Source organism: Pipra filicauda, unplaced genomic scaffold, assembly GCF_003945595.2.
Source record: "Pipra filicauda isolate LSUMZ 115617 unplaced genomic scaffold, ASM394559v2 scaffold109_size3271384_pilon, whole genome shotgun sequence".
NCBI classification, from domain to species: Eukaryota; Metazoa; Chordata; class Aves; order Passeriformes; family Pipridae; genus Pipra; species Pipra filicauda.
In genome coordinates, this window is record NW_024103540.1 from 924,731 (window position 1) to 939,203 (window position 14,473).

A 14,473-nucleotide genomic window follows, 5' to 3' on the forward strand; every position below is an offset into this window, starting at 1 on the left:
CTCCCGCGCGCTGACTCGCCCGAGCTGCCACGTCTGCCCGCTGACGTCACCCCGGCCGGCGCCCTGCGGCCAATCAGTGGCGCCGCCCGCCGCGCCAAGCCGACGGGGCCTAGGGAAGAAAGGCCGGCCGGTGCGCATGCGCCGCCGCCGCCGCGGGGGCAGCCGGGAGAGCGAGTCCCACAAGGGGCGGTTTCTGCGGGCCGGCGGCGGCGGCGCGGACTCGGTTTCCCGTGGCGCCCCGCGACCGCCCCCCGGCCATGTAAGCGCTGCTCGGCGAGCGGCCGCCCCGTTTCCTGGTCGGGCTCCGGCGGCCATTTTGGGCTGAGGCGCAGCGCGGAGGCCGCGGAGCGGGCGCGGGCGGACGAGCCGAGCCGAGCGCCGGGCGATCGCGGCTCCCTCGGACCAGCGCACCGCGGAGCGCCTGCCCTCGGCGGCGGGAGGTGCCGCCGCACCGCCCCCCCTCTCACAGAGCGCTCGCCGTCCCTCGGGCCGCGGGCCCCACGGACATGTCCAGCATGAACCCCGAATAGTGAGTGCGGGGCGCGGAGGCCCCGGGGCCGCGCTGGGGGCGCCGCGCGGCGCGGGGGGGGGCCGGGCCGAGACCGTGGTTCCGATGGCTCGATCCCCCCCCTCCCGGTGTCCGCGGGGCCGCGCCCCGGGCCGGGCGGCGGGAGAGGAGAAGGGGGGGCGGCGCAGGGGTGGGACCGGGGGGGCCTTGAGGGGTCAGTGGTGTCCCCGCTGCGAACCGGCATCGCCGCCCCAGCGCCCCGGGAGCGCCATGGGGCGCAGCCCACGGCGATTTTCCCGGAGCTCGGGAAGCACAGCGGGGCCTTGGATCCAACAAGTGCCCGGGGGGGCACCGGCGCCTGGGGAAAGGCGATGGCCCGGGCCCGCGGCGGATCGGCGGCCAGGGGTCCACCCTTCGCCGGAGCTGCGAGTCATGTGTGTGTCACATGGCTCTTGCAAAACACTTCTTGCCTATGTAGATTTTGCAACGCTGCGACTCAATAATGGAGCGCTCTCGGGGCTCTGACTGGAGCTGGAATAGCACTTGCCTGGAAAGCCTGGGGATGACACAGGGTTTTTTGTTTTTTGGGAGGGTCGTTGTGTGAGTGTGGCCTTTCCCCGCTCGGGAGTCGGGGTGTCTGAGCTCTCTAGTAGCTCTTGAGAGCTGTGTCCTTCCCACCGGGCTGTGGGGGACAATAAACCCTGTTTTGCTCGTGGGTTTTTTTTGAACGAATGAGAGGAGTGACTTGGAGTGAAGTTTAAAAAGCACTTCAGAAATCAGCTGCTGCACTGCCAACCCTTTAACCTTTGGGGTGTGTTTAGGCTTCTGGCTTTGCTGGCACTCTAGTTTGGGGGTGGTGAAGCCACTGTGCCCTCTGATGTCACTCAGGTGGTTCTGGTACTGAAACACACGTGTGGTGTGACGTTGCTGGTCTGGATACCCATGGACTCTGCTCCTGGCAGACACTCTCACAACCTCTGTCCTCACAGCTTTTCCACACAACATAGACTCCTGACTCTCGCCTGTCCGTGGATCCTCTGGCTGTTTGCACAAATGTTACCTCTTAAAATCACCTGAGGAGCAAACAAGTGCTCATCAGCTGGTGTGAGGGAGTTGGTGAAACCCAAGGGGTACAGCCAGGAACTCAAGTTACATCTTGGCAAGATTACATCCCAAACTTGCATGTGTAGCTTAGGAAAACACCAGGACAAGTAGCTGGAGGTGGGCAGGGGATAAAAGGCCAGCAATCTGCTGGTGCCTCTGTGGTCCTCAACAGTTAAACTCAAATTTACCTGTGAGACTCTGAGTTTTAACACCTGCAAAGTGTTAGGCCAGTAACAGAAACGGGTCGAAAAGGGCTTTTTCCAGACGTGTTTGGTTTGGGGTTTTTTTTGCCTTTCTTGAAGTCTCTCAGCTCTCTAGAATAATGCAGAGAGTCATTCCCTGCAATGAGGTACTGAAAGCTGCTGTGAAGAGGGGGAAAACGTTCTGAGGGAGGCTTGTTCTCAGTGAAGAGCGCTCGTTCTTTGTTCCTCACAGAACGAGCTGCGTTCTTGAAAGTGAAACAAAGAGGAAAAGCTGTAGTTTAAGATTAACTTGTAGTGTTAAATTGCCACTTCCTGATAGGGTTTGGCCTGCAGGATGAGGGGAGGAGATGGGAAGGGTTTGGTAAGATGGACAGAAAATACCTGTCACTGTAATGGGTGTACTTGGGTCCCTGTTAACCTAGGAATAAGATTTAAGGTATTATGACATTATTCTTTCTAGTTCCCTGTAGCAGATATGTCCGCTTTCCTCTTAGAAGTGCCTTGTAACACATTCTCACTTCCTTATCACAGCTTCAGATCAGGCTGTGGCCCCAGATCCTCTCTTCTGGGCGTGCCAGAACTCTGTCAGAAGTCAGTGCGATGGTTAAAATCTCTCACTAAAGACCTGTTTCCTTCAATTTTCCTGCTAAAGTTCAGGATTAGAATCTGCTCGTGCAAGGGCTTGAATGGGGGAGGTGTGTGTGGTTCTGAGAGCTTCCTTGGAACTTCAGGGCTGTGGGACAGCCTAGTGGACTATTTGGAGCTGAAGAGGAGTGGATGAGATATTAGCGTTTGGAAGCTAAATTCTGAAAACACCTGCCCAGTGAGCACTGGGATGTATTCCTTCTGTGTTCCTCCCTCCCCGCTGGTGTTTAAATGAGCAAAATGTCAATATTGATTCTGCTGTGACTAGATCATGTCAGGTTCAGCATTTCCTACCCCTTCTGCCACTTGCATGTAGTTGGCTAACTGGCACAAACACTTTGGTGGGTGCACTACCCAAGTCTTACCAGGAATTAATCTTGATCCATGTTCTGTAGTGTCTGAATCTTGTTCTAGATACTCTCAAGCAGAGATGAGGAAATTAAGTGGGTTTTGGAGTAAGTCTGGAGTTGTTTTTTTTTTTCATTCTTCAGAAGTGCTAGAGAATACCTGTGAGGGGGTTTCGGTCTTGTGTGATGGTGGTTAGTAGATGACAACTGAGTAGCAGCTCCCAGGCTGCTGGAATCATCTGAAATTGTTTGTGTTCTAACCTTTCTAAACATCGGTCTGCAATGCAAAGTGGCATTATGTCTTCTGGGTTCTGTTTACTTACACAAGCGGTGTGTAATCAAAGTGACAGTCATGCTCCTCTTCAGTAAAATTTCTAGGGTGGTAGAACAAAGACCTGGGATTGAGGCTGCCTGAGTACCTGTTCACTGTAAACTTGCAGCTGACATCAGTGATTAAAGCTGATTCCAGCAGTTCCTTCTTGGAGACAGATAACTACCTGGTCTTGTCTGCTTTGGCATAAAACCTTCCTGGCATTTAGAAAATCCCCACGTGCCTCCCTGTATAAACAACAGTATCTTAGAGCCCCACAGGTCCCTTGTTCCACACAGCTTTGACCAGGCCTGTCCTAAAAACTTGATTTCCTGGTTTTCTGCTGAACTGCTGACACGGGACATAAGAGGAGGATGCTGCTGCACTGCTCAAAACATCCACAGGGCTGGTTTGGAGGTGCCTGGGTTTTTTTTTCTTTTGCAAGAGGCAGTTAAACTTCACATACTTGTCCTTTATCTCTTGGGCAAGAGGAAGTGACTACATCCCCTTCCTGGTGGAGAGGATTTGAAAGCCTCACTCCTACTGACTAAACCTGCCTTGCCATATGTGCTCTTCCAGTGGGATTTCTCTGAGAGTCCCAAGTATGACTTGCTTATGTAAATGGTGAGAAATAATTGAATGATTAACCTGAATTCCCACTGTGTCCTAAGTAGTGCAGAGAAGGCTCTCTAAACTGGAGGAGCTCATGAGTTTAAGTGTTCAGGTTTAAGGAGCAAAATTCAGTGGCTTCAGAAATGGTTGTGTGGCTCTTTGGGAGTAAATATCAGAATTAACCGGTGTGTCTTGTTGGACCCATTGCTGCAGTTGAACCCATTTACACAGATACTCTATTGGTGTAGTTCAGTCTAGAAATATTTAGTTTTATTTGCTTTAAACCATTGCTGTACCCAGGAGCTGTCTCAAGCATCACGCTGTGTGTAACAGGCTGCACGTTTGGTTCTCAAACCCCTATGTGGGCACCTGCTGTGTTTTAAAAGGTACAGCTTCCAAACTGTGTTTGGAAAGGAAGGCACTATATTATTGCAATATGGATTGTCTTAGAAAATTAAAAACATAAATTGCAGGGTTCTGCTTAAATTATTTCCAAATTGATGCAGGTCTAAGCATCAGCCTTGCTTATCTCTGGCAAAAGTAGGTTTTTGTGACACAACACCAGTTTCTATGGTCAGAGACGGAGCTAACCCAGGAAAGGCTGTTTCCAGCCTGTTGCTGGCCCTCGTTTTGGTGGGGGTGAGGCAAATGGCTTAAGGCCACCACGTGAGCCTGTGGTTATCACTTGCCTCTGAAAATACTGAAGCCCTAAGTGAGGGGAGATCTGAATAGCAAAGATGTCAAACCTAGTATTTAAGGCTTCTGAGTTCCTGTTGTATTTACTTAACAATAGTTCTGTGTATAAGCTGTTATTCTTGTTTTAATGGCAGGGTAGGTTTGGTTGGGAGCTGCTCATAGTGCTAAGAGTAACAGAGGAAGACAAGTTACTTGATGTCTGGGGGAACCTGAATTACTCTTGGAAGCAAGGGGAGGCTTTTAGGTGGATCTCAGACTCATAGCTGAAGCCTTACCTATACCAGGAAGGATTACTTTTTTCCACTAATTTTAGTAAAAACAATGTAGTGCTAATATTCACATATTAATATTCTTAAGGGGATTATAATGTGCTGCAAGCTGTAATACTTTCAAGTGTATTAGTGCTTGCTTTAAGTAATAATGTAACTTCAGGATTGCTGAAAATTCTGGATATGTAGGAAACTGAAGAACCCAAGCTTCCTGAGGCATCGTGGTGGGGGAGAAGGCACACGTGTAACAGTGGTCCAGGTCTTGCAGCTCTTGTACCTCACCTTGGTCTCCAGGTTACAGAGAGTTTCTGCTGCTCTTGGGGAACTAAACAATTAGTGGGGTTAAGAAGTTTTCTGGTCAGTGTTTCAGCCATCTTGAATCTGTTGAGATATGTGGGTTGTGATGCAATGTGACTTATGCCCCCTGAACAGTTTCAGTTAATAACTGTCATTCTCCTAAAACCATCTTGCCTTGTATTAGTACATGACTTGACAGGTGGAGTGGTGACTTCTGTGACTGTAAGCTGGTAGGTATCCTTTGATTATTCTTTTTTAATACCTTGAGTGCTTTTAGCTTTACACTGTGAGGTTGCATTTTTAAGGATCAGCTTATTAGTTGCTACATTTACCACTCCTGACTTCTCTCTAGCCTTGAGAGGAGTGCTTGGAAACTGGAGGTTTCAGCTGGGTGTGTTCCTGCAGCCTGGGGCCAGCCAGGGTGAGAGTCACTTGGGCACTGAAGCAGAGGAGTGGTGAAAAGCTGAGCAGTTGACCATCTGCTTGGCTGTTATCAGCTGGGGATGGATGCAGTTTCCTGGCTGGATTCCTGCCAGCCAGAGTCAGTGGCGATGCTGAAGAATAGTAGGTGGGGGACAGTTGATTTCAGGCATTTACGTAAACTTAATCTTTACTCAGCTTGGTTAAGTGGGCATAAAAATACGCCTGTTAAACTCTTGTAGTTAAATGAGAAGATGACTTAAAACTGGCCACTACAGGGCTGGAAAGTTGTAAACTGAGCTAGCATAGTACTTAAAAGGCAAAATAACTTGTGTTATTTGTGTTGTCTCTGCTGCTTGTTCTCTACTATGAAATTTCCCCATTAGTCTTAGGACTAACACAGAAACTTATATTTTGCCAACAGTGAAATCTTCACTACTCTTAGAAGTGTAAATCTAGGTTGGTCACTGATGACACTGTACTTGTTCTTTAATGTTGGGAAGACTCAACATTAGGCAAGAAAAGAATTGTCAACTCTTCCAGTGTGTCTTGAGAATTACTAATATCACACCTGACGTCCCCCAGAGATGTATCCTCATCTGGCAATAACTTTAGCTGTAATTCCTGAAAGGCAGGCGGAGTACTGGTCTCTGCTAATAAATAGTCTGTAGTGGAAGGTGGATGTTAATTTTGCTTTAACAGGCACTGCAACTATGACACTTGGTGTTCATAGTTTGTATATTTAAATTGCATATTGTGCTGTTGCATTCTGTTGGAACTTAAATATGGGTAACTTAAACTGAGGAAAGAAATGGTTGGCTTTGGGCAGCTATGTTGTGAAGCCTCTGACTCTTAAAGATGCAAAGATAATGCCTCTGGTGGGCAGCAGGCTGTCACTGCCACCTGCATGTTATTTGAGTTACTCACCCAAGCAGTGAGGCTTGCACTTAATTGCAGAGCATGATTTTCATCTGTGCTAGACCACAAAGGGCTGGAGTAGGACTGTGTTAGTCCTGCTGATTGTCCGACTAATATCCCCAGAGTAACTTCCTAGGAAAGCACAGTTCCACATAAAAATGCTGCGTTCAGAGCATCTACTTCACACTTCCCTTACCAAGTAAATTGTAAGTGTCTAAACTGGATAGAGGAGCTTGGAGTTGTAGGTGAATTTCCTAGCAGTGAATTAATTTACCCTTCTCAAACATCATAATACCCTGGCGTAAGGAACTGGGTTCTTGACAGTGTTTTTCATTAAGTGACCTAATTTTTTTTTTTCCTTCTGCAGTGACTATTTATTCAAGCTACTTCTGATTGGAGACTCCGGTGTTGGGAAATCTTGCCTTCTACTTAGGTTTGCAGTAAGTGGTCATGCTTGAAAACTTTATGTAAAAAAGCTGCTTAGCAAGAACTCTCCTTTCAAGTAGTTCTGGTAGCGAGGCTGATGTCTGTCAGGTCTGGCATACCAAGGAATAAGTATAGTATTGCAAAGCCCTCCTATCTTCTGAATTTGTTTCTAGCTGATGTATTTGAGTAAATTGGAAAGAAATAATATCAAGACTGTGTCCAGTTAAGTTTAATTCTAATTTTCCTGTTGCTAGAGAACAAGATATCTTAATTTAACTTCCATCATTACAGTAGTGGTAGAACACTGAAGGTGGAAGGATATTCTTGAATTCTGGGGTGTGAGCCTTCAGGCATGAGGGGTACAAACGTGTCAGGGCAAGACCTTGATCAGTTACTATTTGATAAGAACATTTTCTGCCAGATAAAATTTGATATCTGCATTGAAAAGATCTACCAGTTGTTTAGTCAGAGAAGCAATTGAAATAATAATCTAGGAATAACGAGGCCTTGTGCTTCCTTTAGTGAATGTTAAAATTACTGATGGGCTGCTCTGGCTGAACTTTGATGCGAGAAGCTCAAGTTTTCCTGTCAACAAGAACATTTAAAATGGGTTTGACAGCTCTTAGTAGAAAAAGCTGAAGTCCATTGAACTTCTTATGTGTGCCTGTGTCAAAGTGCAGCTTTATGTTGCTGTGGGAAGAGAGGAAAGAAGGGAGAATATGGGACATTAACTTAGAAACTAAAGTGTGGTGCTACCACAGGGTGATGGCATTGTTCTCGCAGCCTGAACAATTGCTCTGGGCACCTCTGGGAAGAGCCTGTTGTGTCATGTTATTAGTGTGAAAAGGTGGTCTGGGGTGTGCAGATAGTCTCAGTCACAGCTGTCACAGCTGCTGGTGGTGCAGTGTTAGGGGAGGGAGCCACTAAAACCAGTGTGAACAGGAGAAGGATGTCCCCTGCTCTGCTCACAGCATGGAGGCAGTGGATTGGAAGTGACACACGGCTGGAACAGTATTCCCAGAGCAGCCTAGCCAGCTTCTCTCACAGATACTGTTGAATTAATCCTGGCCTCATGCAAATAATCCAACTTTTCCTTTTTGATAGCCAGCTTAAGTTTGTGCTCAGTTATCTGGTGTTTCTTCAACTAAGTAGCTCTTTCCTTTGGAAAAATGTGACTTTCCAACTAAGCTGTTTTACCCTGACATAAGGAATTACCACAGCATTCACTTACCTGTGTTCTTGCTGCTGTAGGTTAAACTTCAGGCTTTTCAAACATACCCTTCTGAGTATTGAAATGTTAAGGAAATAAATGTCATGTCATTCTTAAAGGCTTAATATTTCATTCTTACTTGGATGTATTACCCAAGATGTCTTCCATTCACAGCCCAAAGAAATCCCTTGTGTTTGTGATACCTACTGGTTGCATAAAAGCCTTTTGTGGTATATTGTGCATGAAGTTCTCTCCTACGGGTACTTTAGGAATAGAAACTTCCTTCATTCTGACAAGCTGACAATCACTAGAAGGTAGCAAAGGCTGATCCAGCCCTTCCTGTGTGCGTTAAGGCCTGCTGGAGACTGCAGCCAGGTCCCTGCAAACTGCTCAAAAGTTTTCCTTCCTGTATTGACACAGGCTGCAGAGCAGAGGACTCAGCACAAGTACCTCAGCTGTAACTCTAACCTGCCTTAGCAACCAGCTGCAGCAGCAGAGGATCTGAAATTCATGTGTGGAGTGTGACTGAAGCAAAGCCTCTGACTTGTAGGTGGCTGCTGTGTAACACAGATGAAAAAAACATCAAAGGAAAATAAAAATCTGATGCATTTTATTAACCACAGTGGTTATTCTAAGTAGCTCTTCAGTCTGCCAACTTGAGCAAAGACTGGTTTTTACACTACGAGTCACAAGGACTTAACACTGCAGGATTTCCAGAAAAAAAGCTTTTTTGACTAGTTTTTGAAACACAGGTCTGGTTGGTTGTGGTGCGTTTGAAAAGCTTTTGCAGAATTTTTGAAAAGTAGATACTCTGTGGAAATGCATAGTTGCCTCCTGGACTTTGCCATGAGAGATCAGGCTGGTTTTCCAAGGAAATTAAGTACCCTTGTCTGCCTGGTACATAATGAAGTAGGTGGCTGCAGAAGAGGTGCAGCTGGCTTGACTTCTGTTCACTCTCTCTCCTAGGATGACACGTACACAGAAAGTTACATCAGCACGATTGGTGTGGACTTCAAAATCAGAACTATAGAACTAGATGGGAAAACAATCAAGCTTCAGATAGTAAGTAGTATTTCTCAACTCCTGGGTACTTTAAACTGTTTGAGCACAGAATTATATTCATAACTGTTGGCAGTTATCTTTGTACTTTAATCATTAAAATGTAAGTGATAGCTTCCCTGTTACAAGAGGCAAGGCAGTTTTCACAAGATTCCAGGACTTCCCATGACCTGTCCTTAAAGAAGGATGCTTATTATGTTTCCCTGAAAGAGGAGATTCTGTGCTGGAGTGCTCTTGTATCAAAATTGGTGTAGTTCTGCAGTTTTTAGCAAGGATTTGTGTAAGTGCAGGAATACCACAGAGTTGTCCAAGATGCCTGAATTCCACAGCAGCTGTTACTAGCAGCCTGCACTGTCTAGTGCTGGAAATTGCTTTTGTTGACCTGAGTGGAAAAACTGACACTAAGCCTTGTAACTGGTCTGTCTGCCTTAGCACTGGGCGGTGCTGCTTTTGGCCTTCACTTGGAATAAACAGGGGAAGAGACTTGGCAGTTCTTTAATCTTGAAGCACTCTAAAAGGGTGACTGGTATAATGAAACCCAATATCTGTGCAAGGTCACACAATCCTTGTCAGCCACTGCTTCCAGCTCAAGCAGAGGCTCTCAGGACTCGACAGCAATGACTCAGGGATTCCATGTTGTGAAGCAGGAGTCCAGCTTACAGCCGGAAGCCCGAGCCTCCAGACTCCAGTGTAACTGTCCTGAGTATAGAGCGGCCCACTAGGAATGCTGTCACTGTTGAATTGGTCTGAGTCTGACTGTTTCTAACATGCTGCCAGCCCTATTCTTGACACGGCTCCAGGGAGCTGTTTGGGCAAGTGCCGTTCCTGTCCTGGGTGGGGGAAGAGGTCAAGCACCTAATATCCCTCCTTAAGTCTCACAGCAGGAGAAGAGAACTGGGTTTGGTTTGAGTTGTTGCCTTTAAATACTTTTGCTGGAGCTCCTGTGCCAAGGACGTTGCAGGGAGTGGTCATGTTGGAGACCTGCAGCTCCGACCTTCTTTCTAACCAAGCCCTGGTTTGTGTTTGTTATTCTGAGCACTGAACCATGGCTTCTCCATGGGTTAAAACTGCTTCATGTTCTCCTCAGAGAGATCTCCTGGCCACCCTTGGCTGAAACCAAGGAAACGAGCACTTGAGAAAAGTGGCTACCCAGGTGCAATTCTCAGCTAAAATACTTGATCTCCTCAAGTCCTGTTTGATGCACACAGTTTCAGAGCCACTTCTGCAGCTGTGACTTGGATTGGTTGTAGTTGGGTGGCTGATCCTCTGAGCTGTGTTGTTGGAAGCTGCTGTGTAACTCTGGCACAGCCACACTGCGGTGACTGACCCTGTTACTTGTCTTGTAGTGGGACACGGCGGGACAGGAGAGGTTTCGGACTATCACTTCCAGTTACTATAGAGGAGCTCATGGCATCATAGTTGTGTATGATGTTACAGATCAGGTAAGTGTTAAAACCTGTGCCTGGAGAGTTTCTCCAGGCTGATAAGTAAATAAACCCAGGAATTTAACAACTGAGCACATCTTAAGGAGACAGTGGCACAGTTCTCCAGGCTGCATTGAGGTTTATCAAGCCAAGTGTATACATTCCTATGCAGGGTTTGGGGCTGAACACAGAAATAAAAGGAGCAGTGGGATTTGTGGCTCTAAAACAATTTAGGCTTAACCTCAAACTTGCTGAGCAGGTAACTGATTGTTCTGTGTGAATACTTCTCACCCTGCCTTTGGTAGCAGGAAGTCTGAGTTACTGATGGAAGTTGTTGAAAGATTTCTGAATGTACTTGAACTTTGGTCTACAGTAAAAATGGGCATTTGGAACAGAAAATTGTCAGCATGTGTGTAGGACACAACTGAGCCAGTGTTTTCTGTGAAAGGATCTCTGAAGATTACTGGTGCAGTTGTCCTGTTGGAAGGGCGCTTGGGAAGTGTAGGGTTTCTTCATTAATAGAAAAAGAACAATTGTGTTCAATTGCTAACTGGAATATTGATCCAGCATTTCTGCAGTCAGAGGTTGTTCCAGCATATCTACAAGGTGGTTTGCACCTGATACCTGGTGCTTTGTAAATTTGTGGGATTCTTCTGGTTTCAGCTGTGTCTCTGCTACAGGAAGAGGAAGAAGAGTCCCAGATGGTAGAAGCTCTTTAATATTCAAGATATTCAAGAGCTGGGAAAATAATGGGGGGGAGGAGTGCAAGAAGGGCTGATTGTGTAGGGCTTGGAGCAGGAGCTGTGTAGACCATGTGGTGACTGGGCTGTCCTGAGGCCATCAGGGATGGCAGCATTAGAGAGTTCTCTCCCGTGGTTGTGAATCACATTGGTCAGGGCACTGCTTCCTGTTCTTTCCTGGTCATTACCAAAGTGCTGAACTTCCCTCTCCCAGGGCCTTGCTTACAGTTCTCTTATCTCACAGGAGTCTTTCAATAATGTAAAGCAGTGGCTGCAGGAGATAGACCGTTATGCCAGTGAAAACGTCAACAAGTTGTTGGTGGGGAACAAATGTGATCTGACCACAAAGAAAGTAGTAGACTATACAACAGCAAAGGTATGTGGATACAAACAGCTGTGTTTGCTTGGTGAGCACCTGCTTTGGTTCATAATGCACAGAGCTGCTAGAGCAGGGAAGTGCTGTGGTACATGGATGTCAGGGTGACACAAATGGGGGCAGTTTAATGACCCCCTGCCCTGCAGGTCAGACTGGAGATGGGGGGTGGGGTGGAATCCAGGAACTTGTGGCTTATCCGGCAGTGCACCAGGAAAGGAGGTGAGCTATGAACCTGTGTATGAGCTTACTGTTCACTGTTTCTCAATTTGCAGGAATTTGCAGATTCTCTTGGAATTCCCTTTTTGGAAACCAGTGCAAAGAATGCCACAAATGTAGAACAGTCTTTCATGACCATGGCTGCTGAGATTAAAAAACGAATGGGCCCGGGAGCGACAGCTGGTGGTGCAGAGAAGTCCAATGTTAAAATTCAGAGCACTCCAGTCAAGCAGTCTAGTGGAGGTTGCTGCTAAAACTTGCCTCCCCCCTTTTGTCTCACAACAATGAATTTGCAATCTGAACCCAAGTGAAAAAAAAAAATTGCCTGAATTGTACTGTATGTAGCTGCACTACAACAGATTCTTACCGTCTCCACAAAGGTCAGAGATTGTAAATGGTCAATACTGACTTTTTTTATTCCCTTGACTCAAGACAGCTAACTTCATTTTCAGAACTGTTTTAAACCTTTGTGTGCTGGTTTATAAACGTGTAATCCTTGTTGCTTTTCCTGATACCAGACTGTTTCCTGTGGTTGGTTAGGATGTATTTTTGTTTTGATGTTTCTATTGGCATGTTTAGATGTCAGGTTTAGTCTTCTGAAGATGAAGTTTAGCCATTTTGTATCAAACAGCACAACAGTGTCTGTCACTTTCCATGCATAAAATTTAGTAAGATATATGTAAGATCTGATTTGCTAGTTCCTTCTTGTAGAATTATAAATGGAGAGATCACACTATCTGATTAATAGTTTCTTCATACTCTGCATATAATTTGTGGCTGCAGAATATTGTAATTTGTTGCACAATATGTAACAAAACTGAAGAAATGTTTAATAAATATTGTACTTATTGGAAGTAATATCAAACTGTATGGTGATAAATATTGTCTTAATTTGTATGGCTAAGGGGGAAATCAGGCTTGCATTGTGCACAAAACATATCTGTGTGTGCAGCCATGGCTCTCAGACCTCCTGATAGACCAGAGACCTTCCCTGCAACTCAAACCAGTGGCTGCGGCCCCAAAGCCTGAGCTGTCGTGGTGCTTAAGGCACGTGTGCTGTACTAGAAACACCCAGCCAATGTTCATGGAGGCATAATGCACTCTGAATGTACAACAGTTCCCTAACTTAGTCTTGGAACTTAATTTATTTCTCAAGGACTCCACTTAGGGGATTCCCGACAGCTTTGCGTAGTAGGGGAGAGAACAGTATTTCCCTAACACGAGTGATTGCAGCGTAACCTGGAGGAGGTGTAACTTTCTACCAGTATATTATGTCTTTTCTATATACTGTTAATTCCATCCTCTTTTAATCAATACTCTTCTGACTTAGTGCAACAGCTTAGCTTCTATTCTGTTCTGCAGCGAGGCACCAGGAGGATGACATGGGGGCAGCAGGGCCCCCCACCAGACTGTTGCTCAAAGTAGGCGCTATCTCAAATAATTTGGAACTAACCAGCAGCCAAGAGGTTTTGGATGGTGTGTGATTCTTTGTACAGAGCTAATCAAATCATTAGTGCCTGATGTCTAGCTAAAAGCCACAGGAAAGCTAGCCTATAACACTTCCTATACATGTAAAATTGTTCAGCTTTATCTAAACTCAAATGTTCAGCCTATTCTGTAAATAGTCTCATGTTTGAAAGACCATGTAACATTCCCCTAGTAGTAAATACACCCTGTGATAGTAAAAATATAGCCTAGGTATGTTGTGAGGTATAAACTAAAACTGGTGCAAATATCCTCTGATTTTTTTTTTTTTTTTTGGGGGGGTGACTTTGGCTAACAGCTTTCTTCAACATAGTTGCATAAATCAACAGGCAATTGTAATACATAAAGTATTGTCATGGTTAAGTTGAACTCTTCCACTTGAGACCTTCACAATAAAGTGATGTGCTTTCTAGTAGAGATGTGCTTGTTGGTATAATTCATTATAAATGTGAGTGGCTGCTCCTCGAGAGCAGGAGCAGCAGCGAGCGCTGCCCAGATCAGGAAGCGAAGCAGAAGGAGGTTGTGTTGAGGGTAAAACATCTTCCCTTCAGAGAGTGCACAAATGAACTTCAATGTCGAGATGCCTGCTACATACTATCCAAACCAATGTTAATATATACAGTAATAAAAGCATTGCAAAACCAACTTGGGCTACACCAGGTGTTTGGTGGTTATTTGTTCCCCCCTCAGTCATGACTTTGCTGGTGCTGCTGAAGCTTGTGGTTTTCAGGCTGAGGTGTGAGGGCAGAGCAGGCCTAGAGTCCTGGAAAAGGGCACTGTAGTCTCTTACCTGTGAGCTGAAATACTAAATACTTTTGACATGATGGGTCAAAAAAAAATTGCCTGTGAGGCTTAGGACACAGAAGATGGGAGAGTATCCAAAAAACCTCCAAAAACTCCAATGAATTATTTGTTGTAGGTGCTTCAGTTTACCTGTGCTTTTACCTTCTACTTGTGTTGTGTTCACAGGAATGGGAGGAAGTGATGCTTTCTGCACAAGAAAACCCCGCTCACCATTTAGTTTAAAGGTTAATTAAAGCCGAGTACCAACATGCTGTAACTTTGTTTGGCCACTTACCTCGTTGTGCTGCTTCAGAGATGCCCTTTCTATTACAGAAAGGGTGTGGAAAACCTTGATGCTGTTCTGCGAGCAGTGGTTAACTGCAGTGGCTGTAAGAGGGGAAACCAGCACAGCACCAACACAGCTA

At 46.0% G+C, this 14,473-nt stretch overlaps 1 protein-coding gene across 1 annotated transcript; it reads left to right on the forward strand.

Moving 5' to 3' along the window:
• Positions 1-136: 136 nt before the first annotated feature.
• Positions 137-13,910, forward strand: RAB1A (RAB1A, member RAS oncogene family). The gene is given in 9 exon segments (XM_027710568.2): positions 137-178; positions 181-426; positions 428-460; positions 462-529; positions 6,697-6,769; positions 8,932-9,027; positions 10,371-10,466; positions 11,433-11,564; positions 11,837-13,910. Coding segments are annotated over 9 exon segments (984 nt in total). The 3' UTR covers positions 12,035-13,910.
• Positions 13,911-14,473: the final 563 nt, after the last annotated feature.